General features: G+C 32.7%; 3 protein-coding genes across 3 annotated transcripts; all 3 read left to right on the top strand.

Annotated features, from left to right (window-relative positions):
• The first annotated feature begins 23 nt into the window (after nt 1–23).
• Nucleotides 24–1,930, top strand: LOC107022787 (tetraspanin-8-like). The gene is made up of 2 exons (XM_015223377.2): nt 24–642; nt 1,418–1,930. Exons 1-2 carry the CDS (start codon nt 145–147, stop codon nt 1,718–1,720), a joined length of 801 nt encoding a protein of 266 aa, XP_015078863.1. The 5' UTR covers nt 24–144; the 3' UTR covers nt 1,721–1,930.
• Nucleotides 1,931–9,646: 7,716 nt separating this feature from the next.
• On the top strand, nt 9,647–13,462 carry LOC107021010 (protein Dr1 homolog). The gene is made up of 6 exons (XM_015221576.2): nt 9,647–10,032; nt 10,217–10,280; nt 11,162–11,251; nt 12,186–12,280; nt 12,752–12,820; nt 13,102–13,462. Exons 2-6 carry the CDS (start codon nt 10,226–10,228, stop codon nt 13,267–13,269), a joined length of 477 nt encoding a protein of 158 aa, XP_015077062.1. The 5' UTR covers nt 9,647–10,032; nt 10,217–10,225; the 3' UTR covers nt 13,270–13,462.
• A 1,580-nt stretch (nt 13,463–15,042) lies between these two features.
• On the top strand, nt 15,043–16,242 carry LOC107021814 (protein MIZU-KUSSEI 1-like). Its single transcript, XM_015222533.2, has one exon. The coding sequence runs from the start codon at nt 15,125–15,127 to the stop codon at nt 16,007–16,009; it is 885 nt and encodes a 294-aa protein (XP_015078019.1). The 5' UTR covers nt 15,043–15,124; the 3' UTR covers nt 16,010–16,242.
• The last annotated feature ends 1,110 nt before the right edge of the window (nt 16,243–17,352 follow it).

Below are 17,352 nucleotides of genomic sequence, written 5' to 3'. Positions count from 1 at the left end.
ACACAAAATGAAAAATAAACACTACGTAACAAAGAACAAAAAATTGATCAGATTTCTTAGGTCGATTCCTAAGAAATCCGATCATTCATATTAATTCACATTTATATCATTTTTTTTTTCAAAAATTAAAAATTTAAAAAAAAAATGGTTCGTGTTAGCAATTTCGTTATTTCACTTGTTAACGTATTAACCTTTATGGTTGCAATTATGGCTTTAGGATTTGGACTTTGGTTTAAAGCTGATGAAGCTAAAAGCCTTTGTCAAAAATCATTATATATGCCTTTGCTTATATTTGGGGCTTCACTTCTTGTGCTTTCATTAATGGGATTAATTGGATCTTGTTGCAGAGCTTCGTTATTTCTGTGGATTTATTTGTTTTTTCTGTTTATGTTCATCGTTGGTATGATTTGCTTATCGATTTTCACTATTTTGGTGACGAATAAAAGTGTTGCTAAAGCATTGTCTGGTAGAGGTGGAAATGATGCTAAATTTGGAGATTGGGGAAATTGGTTGGAGAAACATGTTGTGAATGATCAAAATTGGGATGATATTAAGAGTTGTATGGCAACTTTCAGATATTGTCAAATGATTCCTCGAGGCAAACCTGCTGATTTCTACAAATATAACCTCCCAGCTGCTCAGGTTTCAATTTTTTCACTTTTCGTATTTATAATTTATGGACTTTTTAGATCACGGTCCAAAAGAGTAGTTCTCTCTTCGAAACAAATTGAAAATCTTATTAGATCATAGTCTAAAATTTTATAGATGTGCAAACATTAGATTTTGTCTATAAGGCTAAAATATGAACAAACATTATGTATGAGTCTTTTAACCTTTTTTAGAACATTAATTTCTCAAGAGCTATATTTACACAACTTTTAGAAATAGGCCCAACATCAAAATTTAGGATGTTGTGAACCAAGCTAGATATGTAAGGGGAACTGATTTAGTTGGGATTATTGGACTGAGTAAAATGTTGGAATGTTTTAATTGAAATCCAGGCTGTTTTAGCATTTGGTTAAAAGGGTAAATGAGTGAAAGAAGTTGTTTGTTCCTCTTGTCTCTTCCTAGAGTCTAAGCTTCTCATTTCTCTTGTAGCGTCTATTGATTCCTGATTCTTACGTTCAATATTTTTATATTTTTATTTGGGCTTTAGTTAATTGAGTTGTTGCATTTAGTTTCTGGATTTGTAATCCAATTCTAGTCTTGTTATAATAGTTGAGAAGTTGGTTATTGTTACATTCAAATTGAGTTCATTACATAGGACCTAAAAGAGGGACATTTGAGTGAATCAGTCTCTTTTGACTCAATTATTTGATGTGTCACTCTATATTCAACAAATAAATCATAACTCAACCCGTTCAAATTGGACAGGTTCTGTTTTATCGTTACTAATTCTTTTTAATTTTGGGTGTAGTCGAGTTGTTGCAAACCACCTACTTACTGCGGCTTTGAGTTCAAAAACGCAACATTCTGGACGATGCCTAAAACAGGGCCAGCAGTGCCAGACAGTGACTGCAAAACTTGGAACAATGCACAAAATGAGCTCTGTTTCAACTGTCATTCATGCAAAGCATCATTCCTCGAAACTATTCAGAAAAATTGGAACAAAATGGCAATATTAAACTTTTGTGTATTTGTTTTTATAATTATTATTTACTCAATTGGTTGCTGTGCGCTGAGGAATAACAGATCAAAGGGATACGGGCCATACGCATAATTTTATTTTTCAAGGAGCTTAATTATTTGGTCTAAGGCTAATTTAACTGTGATATTAATACTGCATTTTTGTTTGTGAGAAGGACCATCTGTAAATTCCTATTTGTATTGATTTTTAAAATTTTAGTAATTGTATACAATCACCACTTTTGTACTGATATCAAGTCTTCTCTCAAACAATAAATATTTCGCGCACGGAATTGTTATATTAGATTTTGGTGTATTACTATTAGTTGAGATGATAGTTCAGATATAATATTCAAAAATAGTTCATGTGTTTGGTCCTTCACTCGAAAGCTATCAAAGTGTAACAAATGAGGCTTGAGCACATGACCTAATGTAAATTTTATTTACCCGTAATGGTTATTATTATTTTAAGATAAGAAAATCATGACTGGGGTGGATTTAATGAAGAAGCAATTGGTTCATTCAAATGCGAAGACCATTTTTTTTGAGAAATATATTGTTATTTGTAGTTTTGATGATTTGACAAACTTAGGACCTTGTAAAGATACCAGGTTTCTTACTTGAGTGTTGCAGATGAAACAAACCCAGGGACCTAGTAGAGTTACCAGACTCTCATGGTGACGAGCCAGTTGACTGCCAGCTGGAGACGGTACAGAAAGTAGGTGCACACTTTCCGATGGCGTCAGAAAGTAAGACTTCTCCAACCAATGGCAAAGAGTTTAAGGAAGGTGACTTGTCCATATAAAAGGCACTTTCCTAAACATCTTTGGCAGTTTTTGCAACTTGAGAACAAACTCTTCAAGAACATTTACAAAGGCTGCTAGTAAACAAAAGGCAGAATCATTCCAAGAACAACAGCAATCTCTGGAGCTTTTTCGTATAGTTGTTTTAGGAATACATTCTCTTGTTCTTAAACTGTAAACTATTCCTGAATCTATAAAGGAATCAGTGGGTAGTGTTAAAAGTCTAGGTTGTCCAAGTGGGATAGCTTAGTGGGTAGATAGTTTTTCTACTTAGGCTTGTTAAGCAATAGAGACTATTGCTTAAACATGAGATTAAAAACTTTTTCTCACATTTGGTGTAATCGTGTTTTACTTTTGCTTTTGAAGATTAGTGAAAACGATTGAAAATCCTGTGAGACAGGTCGTGGTTTTACTCCCTTAAACAAGGAGGTTTCCACGTAAAATCATCGTGTTGATTTTACTGCATTTAATTTTCTGGTTTTATTCATTAGTGTAGTAAGGGACCTGGTCCATTACTTGTTAAGTGAAGGCATATATTCTATCATATATACAGATAAGATCACATACATGATCACTTGATGCTATAAAGGGTTTTATTCCAATGTTAGATTTGATTTATAAGAATTCTAGTTCATACCCGTTTAGAGCCACTGAAGATTCTCCCACAACCTTTCTTTAATTAAATTCTGTATGTGTTAAACAATGACTTAACAAGTGCAACTAACAATTTTTCTATACGAATTAATCAGACATTATATGGTGGAATTTCAAGTCCACATTCACCATGAAATTCTGAATCCTAACTTTAAAAAAAAAATTAAAATGTCATTATATCAAAATATTTCACTTTGAATAAGACGTGAGTCTTGATAAAAGACAAAAAAAAATATTTAAAACATCATCATATCGAACTATTAATAATAATAAAAAAAAGATAGCAGAATCATTGTTTAGATGGACAATTTTGTCACTATATAGCTACTGGTAACTCAGCATCTGTAAGCCATTATCTATAGTGTTAATTAGATGGCCACTATTTTGTCACTATATGCTATATTCAATTAATATAATCATTGATTGCTTAATGTCAATGTGATTATTATTGTCACATCTTTATCAATATCAATGGCATGAACGGCTCATGATGTACTTATGGGACCAGACATCAAATTATATTGGTATAATATGTACTACTATTAGTAAGTAAAATTTAACACGAACAAAGATCAAGTAATATAAAAGGATAACTAAAAATTAACACGAATAAAATCAAGTAATATAAAACAATAGAAGTATTTTACTACAATATAAATGTTTTGTCCGTGTGTAAGTTGAATCTGTGTTTCCACTCATCTATATCTTGAAAGTGACCAAGACCCTTTATCTGTTGATGCTAAAGTAAGACATTCTGATTGTTCAATCTGACTACAAATCACCTCACAAAAAGTTAAAAGAAAAAAATTAAAGTTTAAAAATGATAATTTCCGACAAAACTAAGAAGTCGTTTGGTTTGGTGTAAGAGATTAAAAAAAAAATAGTGATATAATAAAAATTTTATATCTTGTTAGTTGACATGTTTGCAATAATTTATCCCACCATTTTATATATCATTGTGATGGGATGAGATAAGTTATACCAGGATACTGTGGCGGACCTAGAATTTTCATATAAAAGTATAAACGCGTAAATAAGCCAACAAATTTTTTTTCAAGGAATGTGACCCTTGATTTCTTTTAGATTTAAAACCATACTTTTAGCATATTTTATTTTTTTAAAAAATATAAAAATGGAACCATGTTTTATTTTTAAAAAAATGAAAAAATAGAACTGGAACTAAAAAAATTAAAAAAATGAAACTAAAAAAGTATAAATCAGAATGCTAGCCAAGGGACTCAAATCCTAGACGTCACACATAGGTTTAGAAGAGTTTATCACTTGGCTATCTCATTTTCCTATTTAAAATATATATATTCACATAAATACATAAATTTTACTTTATAGTGTAATTTTTTATCGAGGGGTTCGGATGAACCCCCTAACTTACCTGTGAATCCGCTCCTGCCAGGATAGCTAACCTCGAAATAAATAATTTTGAGATAACTTATTTCCAACCAAATTAATCGTATAGATGCTAGGATGAAAGAGTAGGTGAAAATGTTGTCTATGCTAGTAAGCTTGGCAAAAGGAATAATAGGAGATGCCTAAAAGTGTTTGTATAAATTCTCTGGTGATTTTGGTACTTGACAACAATGTTTGCCTCTACTCTACAATGCCTAGAGAATATGTTTTCAACTTTCCCTTTTGAGTTTTGACTAACTTTGCTATAATGTAAAAGTGAATTTGGTTTGTATATAAAAGAGGATAACTACAAGGTCTCACAGGTTCAAAGGGCTAATTACAAAAGACTAATTAGTTTCAGGTAAACATATTAATTAATACAAGTAAACAAACATGAAATACAATAATCTTACAATTTATACCAATATTATCATTATATCCTTCATATCCCAAAATTATTACCTATTGTACCCAAAAGTGTAAAATTTAGGACTCCAAACAATTATGATAACTATTGCAAAGTCACATACAAGTAAATAGAAATCAAAAAACAAAACTCTAATTCAACTGTGACAACTATTTATATTCCGTGAAATTAGTGTCGGGCAAGGATAGAGAGTACGCAGACCTCCGATAAAACTCTGCTACCAAGACAACCAAGGAAAATCCTATCTGATCTTAATGTGAAGCAGAGTTATAGCAGGAGTACAAATTAAGCGATTGTAATCCTCATCACAAAGCATCAGATTCACAAACAAAAAACGCGTATCAAAAAATTGACAGTAATACTTCAAAATTTTGAAAAGAAAAAAAAAATCCTAAGGGGTTAAGCACTGGATGCAGAGGTTTATCGACCGATTCCTTTTGCTGTATTTTTGCATATATATATATATTCAGCTTCCAGGGAACAGATCGATGAACCGCTGCCTCCAGTGTCTTCAACCAACTAAACAAATACTCAAAACGATATCCAGAGGCTAGATTTATCTGAATCCAATATTTTCAATACCGATATAGATTAATCTGAATCCAGTATTTTCAATACCGATATATAAAATTCAAACAGATAGTGGGTCTAAACATATATCATCACAGATCTGATTTCCACATATGCAAAATATAATCCGGCGAACATTGCACAGAAATCATAAACACAGATCTCACAAACTAACAAAAAAGTTTGAAGATAGGTAATATATAGTAAATAAAAATAGATAAAGAAAAATCTAACAAAAATATTCTGAAAAATGCCTCTCCGTTTGATATTGAAGGTGTATTCTTGGGAGAGCCGCAGTCGCCTAAATATAGACAAAACCTAAGGCGACTTTAGGTTTGCATTATTAATTTACTTATTTAGCCTTTTCAATGGCCAAAAGATAAAATTTTAGGATAGGTTGACGGGATAAAATCGTAATATGAAATTATTATATAGAGAAAAAAAAATTAGGTTACATTACTAATTTACTTTTTTAGGCCTCAATACAAAAAGTTAATTTTAGATAGACTTGTGGGGATTTTGAATTACGTTACTTATCTAGTACTTAATATCAAAAGATAGTTTTAGATTAGTTTGATCAAGATATGAAATCATATAGACGAACCTGCAGGCTAGGCGACTTTACATTGTATTACTAATTTATTTAATTAGCCCTTAATACCAAAAGATAATTTTAGGATAGTTTGACCTTAGATAAAATCATATAGACAAGCCTGCGGCAACTTTGTGTTACATTACTAATTTATTTATTTAACTCTTAATATGAAAAGGTAATTTAGGATAGTTTAATCGAGATAAAATCATGTGAGATTTAATGATTTAGCCCTCAATACCAAAAAATAATTTTAGGATAGTTTAATCGAATGAAATTAAAATGAGAAATTATATGAAATAAAATTGAAGTTATGTGAAACATATAATTTGAATTTTTAAAGTATATATTTTGTTAATAAACATAAAATCCTCGTAAGAAAATTATTTAGTAGCCTAATTCTTTATATAATTTCATCATATAAGCAAAAATTGTAACATAAGTATAATACACCGTAACAAAGTTATTCTTAAAAAACATAATATTTTTTATTTAACTTTAGCTCGATACAAAAAAATTGCACATGAGTTATAGTGTACTAAATTTATTAAGACGTTGTCGATAATCAATGTCATTAGCAAATATATTATTGTTTTCATATTACATGAATATTTTATTACATCTTTGATATTTTTTTTAAAAAAAATATGTAATATAAAATGATGATATAAAAAATATATATAAACTAATGGTCCGTATTTATATTTGCAAAATGTGAATTTATGTTGATAATTGAATGAAGATCAATCGAATCTTGGTAATTGAATCTATTGACCATTTGAAATTTTCACCGTGTTACTCAAAATTTGATTATTTGTATTGAAAGATTAAGAGTATTCGTAGGATTTGTATGGAAGAGTAACCAGGTCAAACGACATTCTGCTGGAATTTTAAAATAATGCAAATAAGATGAGATATCGTATAAGTACTTCTTTAAGCTATAATTCAAACTCTAGAGATGCACTTTAATTAAACTAAGGTTGTCTTATTATTCTCTCAAACTCAAATTTCTTTGATATAAATTTGTACATTTTTTCGGCTTACGTGACATTCAAATATTTCTCACGCTCCTCAACTATGTGGAGATATAGAATGTGCCACGTAAACCAAAAAAGGAAGAAATTACAAAAAAGAAAACTGAGTTCAAGGGAATAATAAGACTTTACTTTAGTTAAAGTGTATGTGTGAGATTTCGCTCATAGTCTAGGGTGGTGGTGGAGTCACCTTACAATGAGGGGGTTCATTCCTTCGGTGGAAAATTACATGATTTACACATGGTTAAAATAATTTTTTAGGCATATATAGTAGATATTGAATCCCCTTTGGCTACTTCGTGTGTCTATTTTTTTAGATTTTGAACCCCTTTATCAAAAATTTTGACTCTACCACTGATCTAGGGGATACTTGTTTCTTGCATTGTCCCTAGGATAAATATGAAGTGGTTACTGGATAATTTAATGTCGTTATTGAGATGGCGAAAATGTTTTAAGAATGAAGGTTGAGTACCATGAACAACTATACAAGAACAATGTGACCTTTAAATTGCAATGACTATAGGAGATTTTGAGTTACTAAGCCATATATGAAACGTTTGAGAGTTGGGGAGTGAGATGAGAGTACAAAGGGACATGGGTATTTTTTAGAATTAGTTTTGATTCATGCTACGATGTTTAGTTGCATAAGCCATTCATCGTTTGAGGAGACTAATGAAGCAATATAAGGAGATATGTAAAAACTTACATATATTTTTATTAAACTAAAAAAGGCATATGATAAAGTGTTTAGAAAGATTTTATGAAAGTGTTTGGAGGCTAAATGTGTGTGTTGTGACATACATAACGATGATAAATAAAAAAATATATACAAGATAGTCAAGATTGGAATACTGATGGTAAGAGGTGATTTAGATTTTCAATCTATGACAGAGTTGCATCAAGAATCGTAGGTGTTAATCTGGCTATGCCATTCTAAGATGATTGTTAAATGGACGAATCTTATAAATGTCCATAATTGATATATCAAAATCAAAAGTGTTGGATAATTTTGTTTGGTGTTATCATAAAACTTTTCATCAATAAGTTTAAGAATATGAGATAATCAGACTCGATCCACTAACACCTACCGCAGAGTTAAACCACCGTCTATTAGGTTCCCAATTAATTTTGTCTTCATGATCAAAAATCAACAATAACTCATTTGAATAAAATTAACATCTTTCATCATACGTTCTCTTGAACTCTCAGCTTATTTATATTTTATTTGGTAATATTTTAAATTGACTCGATACATTTTTTTTTTTAAAAATTGCATCAGTGTATGCTATTTATAGATACATATTTCTGATTGATGAGATTCACGATATAGTAAATGTTAAGCAAGAGGGGTGAGACAAATTTTGAGTTTAAACAATTCAAGTTAAGTAGGACTACGACAAAACACTTATAGTATAATTTCAATGATGTAACACATTAAGTTGGCGTGGATGAGACTCAATACACATGTCATCCAAAAGAAAGATAATTTCAAATATTTTGAATCTATTATCCAAGGAGATAAAGAAATTGACGAGGATGTGTTTTACCACATAAGTGGATAACAAATGTAATTAAAGATTGTATTAAGGTGTCACCAAAACTTAAAAGTTAACTTTTACTTGAATGATTAAGATGTCACCAAAACTTAAAGTTAACTTTTACTTGAATGATGGTTAGATCAACTATATTGTAGGTGCAAAGTATTGACCAACTAAATAATATGCATACACCTATACTTTCCGGACCTATTTCGTGGGATTATAATTGATACATGTTATTATAAGCTAATTTAAATAAATAAAAATTGAGTAACTTTCACATATAATAAACAAAAAATTTATATTTGTATGCTATAACTATACTTAGCATAATTGCACTCCATAATAAATATATGTGTATTTCGCTATACATATACAAATTTTTTTTTTATAATTTGCTATATATATAAAAGAAAGTTGTTGTATACAAAAGATCAATTGTATAATTGTGTATGTATAAAGCGAGAAATAGAGAAAGACAAAAAAAAAATTGGGCAGAAAAATATTTGTTTTGTATAATTGTAAGTGTATAGGACAATGATATATATATTTGCATGCGTATAAACAATTTTCTCTCGCTTTATACAAAATAAACACAATTTATACATTTCGTTTCTGCTCGTATAAGCGAGAGAGGCGAGGGTGGCAAGCGAGATTTGGAAGAGGGAAACGAAAATATATGTATATATACAATTTTTACTCGTTTTATACAAACACAAACGCATTTTATACATTTGTGTTTGTATAAAAGCGAGAGAGAGAATGGCGAGCGAGAATTTGAGGGAGAGAGACCGCTAATAAATAGTTTGTTATAGAACACAACTAAATCAAAGTGTGATCATAATATTTAATTTAATTTATTAATTTATCATTATGTAATTTTTCCATAAAAAATTGTATAATTAATTTATTTGAAATTAATCTTTGACAATTTTTTGAAATTCGTGCACAAATTCCCCTCTCGACGGTTTGCCTCAATTAGCAGATCCATTAGAATCGGTAATCTCCCCTCCACTCCTTCCGCTTCCATTTGCAATTCACCAAAATTACATCATCCCCTACCAATTCTAGGACTATATATTATATTATTATTTCATGTCTTCTCACATATTCCCACACCTTCACTACTTCTACGTGCAACCCACCCCTCAATTACCATTCACAACCCCTTGCTTCCTGAGCCACACGTCATCGCTCGCGCGTGGAGAGCTCTTTGTTCAACGCGCTTTGCAGAAAATTTGCCCTAGACCACTTCCCTTCTCTATATCCACCATGAACAACCACCGTCAACCACTCCGACCACGGCTGAATTGCCATTAATTTTTTGTATTAACTCAGATCTCGTCTTCTCAATCTGTCAGATTCTCGATTTTCTCTTCGCAAGGTAAATTTAATTTGTTGATTTGATCTTCGCATCTGTAGATCTTTTTCGTTTTCGATTTTTTGAAGGGTTTGTTAGTTTTGAGTTTTTGAAGCTGTAGATCTTTGGTTTTTTATCGTTTTATATGCTGATATGAGTTTGTGATTGTTGAATTTGGATTCTGGATTTTCTGTTTGTCGTTTTGAAGGACTAAAAGATGGAACCTATGGATATCGTTGGTAAAACAAAGGAAGACGCTTCACTTCCAAAAGGTTTCTTCTTATCTTCCTTCGTTTTACTTTATCCGATTTTTTGTTGCAGTTCGTGTACAGATTAAATTTAGTTTTCTCTGGTTGCAACTTTTTTTGGTTCCTCTTGTTACTCCTTTCATGTTTGGTTGACCTAACTGCGATACTTTTGAGTGGATGAACACATAGTTAGTGATTGAAGTAATGGAAGTATTAATTTGTTGCCAGCATATATATATTTGATTACTGTTACCTGGATTGCTTTGAACCTAATTGAACGAGTTTCTCATGTTATCTGGTGAGGAAAGTTTTATATTAGCTTAACTTATGACTGTCCTGTCTAAAATATTAGAGCTTTTGTGAGTTATCACCATCCTGATGTGGCTTCATCTGCAGGGTGGAGTTTAGGGTTTTTGATCCTTTAAACTCGTTAGTTATCCAAAGGATAAGGTAGTTGGTGGATGGTCAGCAAAAGATGTAGCATTTTGGTCTCAGTGTTGAGTTTTAAGTGGAAAATAGGGTTGTGCCCAACCTCTTAGATTCTAAAATCAGTTCCTGCTAGCTAAAAGCTTGATTCTTTGTGTTGTCTAAAGCTCTTTGTTTTGGTTCTACCTCGACATGGTAAGTAGGATGTTTGTGTGAAGTTTCTTAATTTCCCGCTGCATTATGTGTCGATAGCCAGAGTAAAGTCGATCTTTCTCATAAGCTGAATAATAAAAAAGGCACCATCATTATGTTAATATTGTGAAAACATCGTTATCATTGTGTTAAAATGATTTACTTGTGAACAATGATATTGAAACTTTGGTTACCTCATTTAACTTTTGCAAATTTGATATTAATGGCTTAGTTTTGTTAATGGCTTACTTTTCCTTGGCTGTACTGACCATTGTATCTCTTCTCAGCAACTATGACAAAAATTATCAAAGAAATGTTGCCCCCAGATGTTCGTGTTGCCCGAGATACTCAAGATCTTTTGATTGAATGTTGTGTAGGTGAGTTGATGTTAATTTGTCTAGTTTAATTCTTGATATTCTGCTTACTTATCACAATAACTATGATTCTTGTTTACTACTGTTTGTTAATGACCACAACTCTGCTTCTCTCTGATTTTAATGGGAACTTTTATCAAGCTGATTTTTTTTTGTAATGATGATGTCTGGGCCAACTTGAAATTGGGAGAAATCACCTAGTATTAGTTGCCTCCGCTGGGATTTGAACTTGGGCCCTCATGATCCTTCTCACTTTATTTATCACTAGGCTACACTTACGGACCAGTTGATTTTAATGGGAATATGTTGGTGTATAATCTGTTTCACATGGGAAGTTTATGGATTGAAGGGGAACTGTGCCATAAAGGCCTGTTACTCCTCAAATTCCAGTCTGACCAGACATAGCAAGAAAAGTATGATGGAAGAACATGGTAGTGACTGAGCATGGTTTAAGACATCAAGTAGGTCACCGTGGACACTTTTGAAGGAATTTGAAGTCCTAATTTTTGACAGATCATGTGGTTTATTCTAAGATGATACATACAACTCATACAGATCAATGATGGAATTCAGGCAGAGGCAAAAAGGATAGGTGATTCTCCCAATTTTCATGAGTTGTGGTTCAAAATATACCTGGAAATCGCAGTAGTGCAAAGATTCAAGTACCTGGTGAAATGTTTTTGGTGCTGAACTGTTGTTCCCATAGATGTTCTGGCTGGTGATGTGTCTTTTGTTACTTTAACATGGTTAAACTATTTCCTCCCTGTTCTTCCTCTATGTATGATTGATATCACCTCTTAATTATATTAAGCATATAATAAATCTGCTTCTATTAGTACTTGCATTAACTTCAGATTATTATTTTAATTTAATTTCATAAAGTCGTTTCCCTCTTTCTCATTAGCCAAGTATGTGTGACTTTTTCTATGTTGTGCAGAGTTCATTAATCTTATCTCATCAGAATCCAATGAAGTTTGTAATAGAGAAGAGAAACGAACAATCGCACCCGAACATGTACTCAAGGCTTTACAGGTGCTTGTCCTGACTTTGTAGTTCTGCTTCTATAGTTCTATGTGTATCTTCTTCAAGTTAGTTTTGTTTTCCAATTCTCTGCTGGAACTTTTTACTGTATGATTTATCAGTTTTACTCCAAGACGAGAAAGGTCAGTTCACACCTAGTTTTCCTCTAAAGCTAAAGTTATGTGAATAAGGATGACAAACTATTCATGATTCTAACTGATGTCTGCTTAAAGTATGAATCAAGTTCTCTCTGAGTCTGAAGACTATATTCACAACAGAAACCAATGGAACCAGTTTCAATCTATGGTGTAATAGTTACATTTTATTTTGATCACTGACCATCCAGAAATCATTTTTTTTGAACCTTAAAAACACCGGCCAGGAATTAAAATCATGTAGTGTCCTTTCCATTTTAAATTATTGATATAATTTGCTTGAATTGTGTTTGCCAGTGGCAGCTTATATTAAGTGATGATCTCTCAGGTTCTTGGTTTTGGGGAATATATTGAAGAAGTCTATGCTGCATATGAACAACACAAGCTAGAGACCATGGTAAGTTCTCTTTTCTCTGTTGTCTTGCTTAGTTTTGACATACGGATGACCTGTTATTGCAGCTTCACTGTTGAATAGCTTTCTCATCTATTGAGCTACTTTCTCTTACTATTTTTCATAAAGGTTTCATCTTATCAGTTTCTTTTCATTTGTCGTTTATCCCCCCTAGTCAGTCTCTCCTCCCCTTGACTACACAACTGTAGCTAAACCATCTGAAGTGATTTCAAAGTGCAGTAGTTTTTATCATTTGTATTGCCTCATGATGTATTTTTCTACCATAGGACACTGTGAGAGCTGGAAAGTGCAGTAATGGAGCTGAAATGACTGAAGAAGAAGCATTAGCTGAGCAACAGAGGATGTTTGCTGAGGCGCGTGCAAGGATGAATGGTGGTGTTACAGGTCCCCCCAAGCAGCAAGATTCAGAAGCAGAGCAAACCTTGAATAGCTAACTTTACTTTTTCGTTGTTGTGTAGGAAAAAGACATCTTTATTATGTTTTAGTAGCAGGACCTCTCTTGTATTGTGTACAAAAAGGCTCCTGGCGCATGTGTCCGCTTGTGAGGGCTCTAGTTCAGTTTGTACTCAGATGCATGTTCATATATTCTGTAAATTATTAAGAATTTGCTTCAGATTGTCCCCTAAAGTTTCTTGTCCAGTAGTTTCTGTCAAAAAGGCGTCTTTGTCACTGAATTGGCCATTAGCTCACGCGTTTGGCCGACTTCTCAGCCTCCACTTTGGATGTGCCTCTTTATTATTTGTCCTAATAAAAAATTCTCTCAACGCTGAAAGTTGAAATCACTGAGGAAAAAATTGTGCATCCACCCAAATAAAAAATTGTCACAAACTGAACTAGTGGGAAAGAATTATGACTGTGATGGTCGTTTGGTTATGTGATAAGGATAATAATTTTCGGGATAAGATGTGAGATTAACTTTATCGCATATTTGGTTTGAGGTATTCAAAAGGAGTTTTCGACCTAATCTTATATGTGTATTAAGGTAGAAGGCCAGTAAGCAATGAAGTGTTGTGTTGTTTTCAAGTGTTAAGGTGTGGCATACTAGCTGTAATACTGTAGTTTTTGCCTTTGATATCCATTATTATGTTTCGTTGTGGCACTGTTTTGCTGTTCTTGATCCTTTCTTGTAGTATTTGCACTGCTTCCTTTGTTAATATGAATTTGCTACAACTGAGCCAAGGGTCACTCGAAAATAACCTCTTTACCTCCACAAGATAGTGGTGAGGTTTGCGTACACTCTGCCCTCTCTAAATCCCACTTACGAGATTCTACTCGATATGTTATTATATCAAAATGATGGGATTACTATCTCATACAGAAGATGGTATATCCTTGTTTATCCCATCGTACCAAACGACCCGTTAGTGCTCAATAGCTACAACTCTAGGGGTCATTTTAAGTTGCTTAAATGGGCAGTCCTTGTTTACTTGGATCCACCAAATCACCACTATTTGTTGCTAGTGCAATTCCTTTTTTTTTTTTCTTTCCGGAAATTTGAACATAAAAATGACTCCTCTGAACCCTTTAGGCCCACAATCACTTTTTTTCATTTGTGGCTCTGTTGTTTATTGCAAATAATTGTGTCTTTAGTAGAGAATCTAAGTGATTGCTTAGCTAAGCCCAACATCATCACTGGATCTTTGTCCTCTGGGTATAATTTGCAGTGTTATCAGAAAAAAAAAACATCATACAGAATGTTATGTTGGGAGATGTTTATTGTAATAAATAGCAATGGTACTTTGATTCTCAGTTACTTTGTGACCACATCTCCCTTTATTCGTCTATGTTTTGGTTGAAGACAAGAAATAGACAGTCAAGCCACTCTTTTTCAAGAAAGTGAAATAACACTATACTCTGTTTCACTTACATTCCTTTAATTCAAAATATTATTCCCTCGTTAAATTTGTTCATCCTACGAGAACGTTTGCATGTTTAACACCATAAAATCAAATAATGTTTTGATACATTCTATATAAGCAAGATTTAAAAGTTCTCCTTACTTTCTTAAAATTTCATTTCAAGTCTATATCAGATAAATAAATTAAAACGGTGAAAGTATTCTGTTTTTGGGGTAATTCCTTACCTCAAACCTGTCCTTTTCCTGTATGTCACTGCCAATTCCCATGACAGGTTGTGGGGTAGCTTATGTTTTTCTCTTCTTTTTTTTTTCAGATTCTTTATACTCTGACTATATGTACTAGAAGCAGAACAAATTAACAAACCAAAAAAAGAAAAATAAATCATTTTCCTAGCCAAACAACACTTTAAAGGTGCAGCCTACTTTCTCAAATGAAGACAATCATGGCAAAGAGTTCCCAAGATTTGTCCTCTAAGAAACAGTTCAACTGGACAACTAAAGTGAGCAATGAAGAAGAACAACATGAAGTAGTTGAAGAAGATGCATCGCTTAAAATCGCATCAAACACAAACAACACGAAAGATGGAAAAACAGATAACATAAAGATATCTCCTTTGAAACTCCCACAAGTCTCAATAACCAAATCTCCTTCTTTAAACACTATCCATGAAGAGAAAACAGACGACGCAAAGTTAATTCAAGAATCAGAAACGTCAGCTTCAGCATCTGCATCAACAAGGAGGAAAGCAGTAGTAGCCAAGCTGAAATCAGTACTAACATCACTTGGTAAAAACAGAGGAAATCTCCAACCAGGCTTAGGAACCAAAGTTGTAGGTACACTTTTCGGGCACAAAAACGGGCATGTACATTTTGCATTTCAGAAAGATGCCAATTCACAACCAGCCTTCTTGGTAGAACTGGCGACTCCCATAAGTGGACTAGTCCACGAAATGTCATCGGGGTTGGTTAGGATTGCATTGGAATGTGATAAGACAGACGAGAAGAAATCATCTAGGCTCATCGATGAGCCCTTGTGGAGGACTTATTGTAATGGGAAGAAATGTGGTTTTGCAACAACAAGGGAATGTGGTCCAAAGGAACTACAGATTCTGAAAGCTGTGGAGCCTATCTCTATGGGAGTTGGAGTTTTACCGCGGAATGAAGATGAGAGCGATGAATGTGATTCAGGGGATGTGATGTACATGAGGGCTAAATTTGAAAGAGTTGTGGGGTCTAGAGATTCAGAGGCATTTTACATGATGAATCCTGATTGTGATGGAGCTGCTGAACTTAGTATTTACTTGCTCCGAGTCTAGTTAAGTAGACTCGATTCATGTAGCTGACTCCAACTTGTCCGGGATTGAGACGTATGTTTGTTAATATAGTCATGTTATGTGTTTACTTTTTTTGTTTTCGGTTTTCAGAAGAGAATCCAGTAGGAGAATGGAAACTGGTTAATGTATTTCTTTAGTTTTTTCTTTCTTGGGTGAAATGGGAGATATATATATTACTGATACAACCAAATTATACTTGCAGTTTCACTTGTTCATTGTGTTTGTATTCTTGATTCTCTGTTGATATCAACTTCATGAACTTGTATATTCACCAATTTTGAAGTTATCTTCCCAAATTTGTGGATTGTGGCAAGTCCTTTGCAGCACATTCTGATCATTACTCGAAAATGTTGTTTTCGTGGAAATGATCTCTTATGACCAGTTACCAATTGGATTGAAAAAAAAATGTCCTTTTCAGTTCTGTTACGTGTAAAAATAAAAATTTTGTTAAAAAGACATAAAACTAAAAATAAGTTTATCTAGGGTTACGAAACCAAATCTCCCCATGTTTTTAGTCACTACACACCATAAAAATTGATGAATGTTTCGAACAACTTGGTAATATTTTGGTAACATTTGTATCGCTTAGAGGTCATTAGTAGATACATGGTGGAATAGTTGAGATCGAAAAACTTCTCTTATAAGAAAAGAAAAAAAAGTGTGATATGTCAAGAGATTGATTTATGAGTTTCACGTGAGCTCAATAATTTTTGTATAAATATTTGACTGTAAACTCAAGTTGTAATTGCAATATTTATTTAAAATCAGTGTCGTTAGTCATAAACTTCAAATTCTGAATCCGCCTCCGATTGATACGGGTGAAAAAGTGTAATATGGGGCAACGTTTTTCCTTGTGTAGATGTGAATCATGGTCATGTTTAAACATCCAAACAGATAATGCTTAATGCTTTTCTTTTTACTTCTTTTCTTGACTGCTTTCCTCTAATTTTGAAAGATTTGCCACCTACTTTTTTTTGACATCTCATTTAAAAGTGTATAATTGTCACATGTTTTGGTGCGTAATTTTGGTCTGCGCTTTATCGATATAAGCATGAAAATCCCAAGAAATTAAACTATTATAGCTTAATCACACAAGTCCATCAAAAGCAGCGCCTATCAAAGATTTCTTTGCCTGACATACATCTTACTCAGCTGCATTTTTCGGGGCGTTTGATCATGAAATTTTTTTCATTTTTTCGATATTCAGAAAACACATTTAACACTAAAACTTTAGAATATCGAATTTTCAAGAATTTGAAAAAAAATATTAACAAAATAGATGTTTTCACCTTTTTTAAGCGTAAAGTATTCACAAAAAACAAAAA

Source organism: Solanum pennellii, chromosome 6 (genome assembly GCF_001406875.1).
Source record: "Solanum pennellii chromosome 6, SPENNV200".
Lineage (NCBI taxonomy): Eukaryota > Viridiplantae > Streptophyta > Magnoliopsida > Solanales > Solanaceae > Solanum > Solanum pennellii.
Note: the sequence above shows the minus strand (reverse complement) of the source record. Positions and strands in the feature narration are given on the sequence as shown.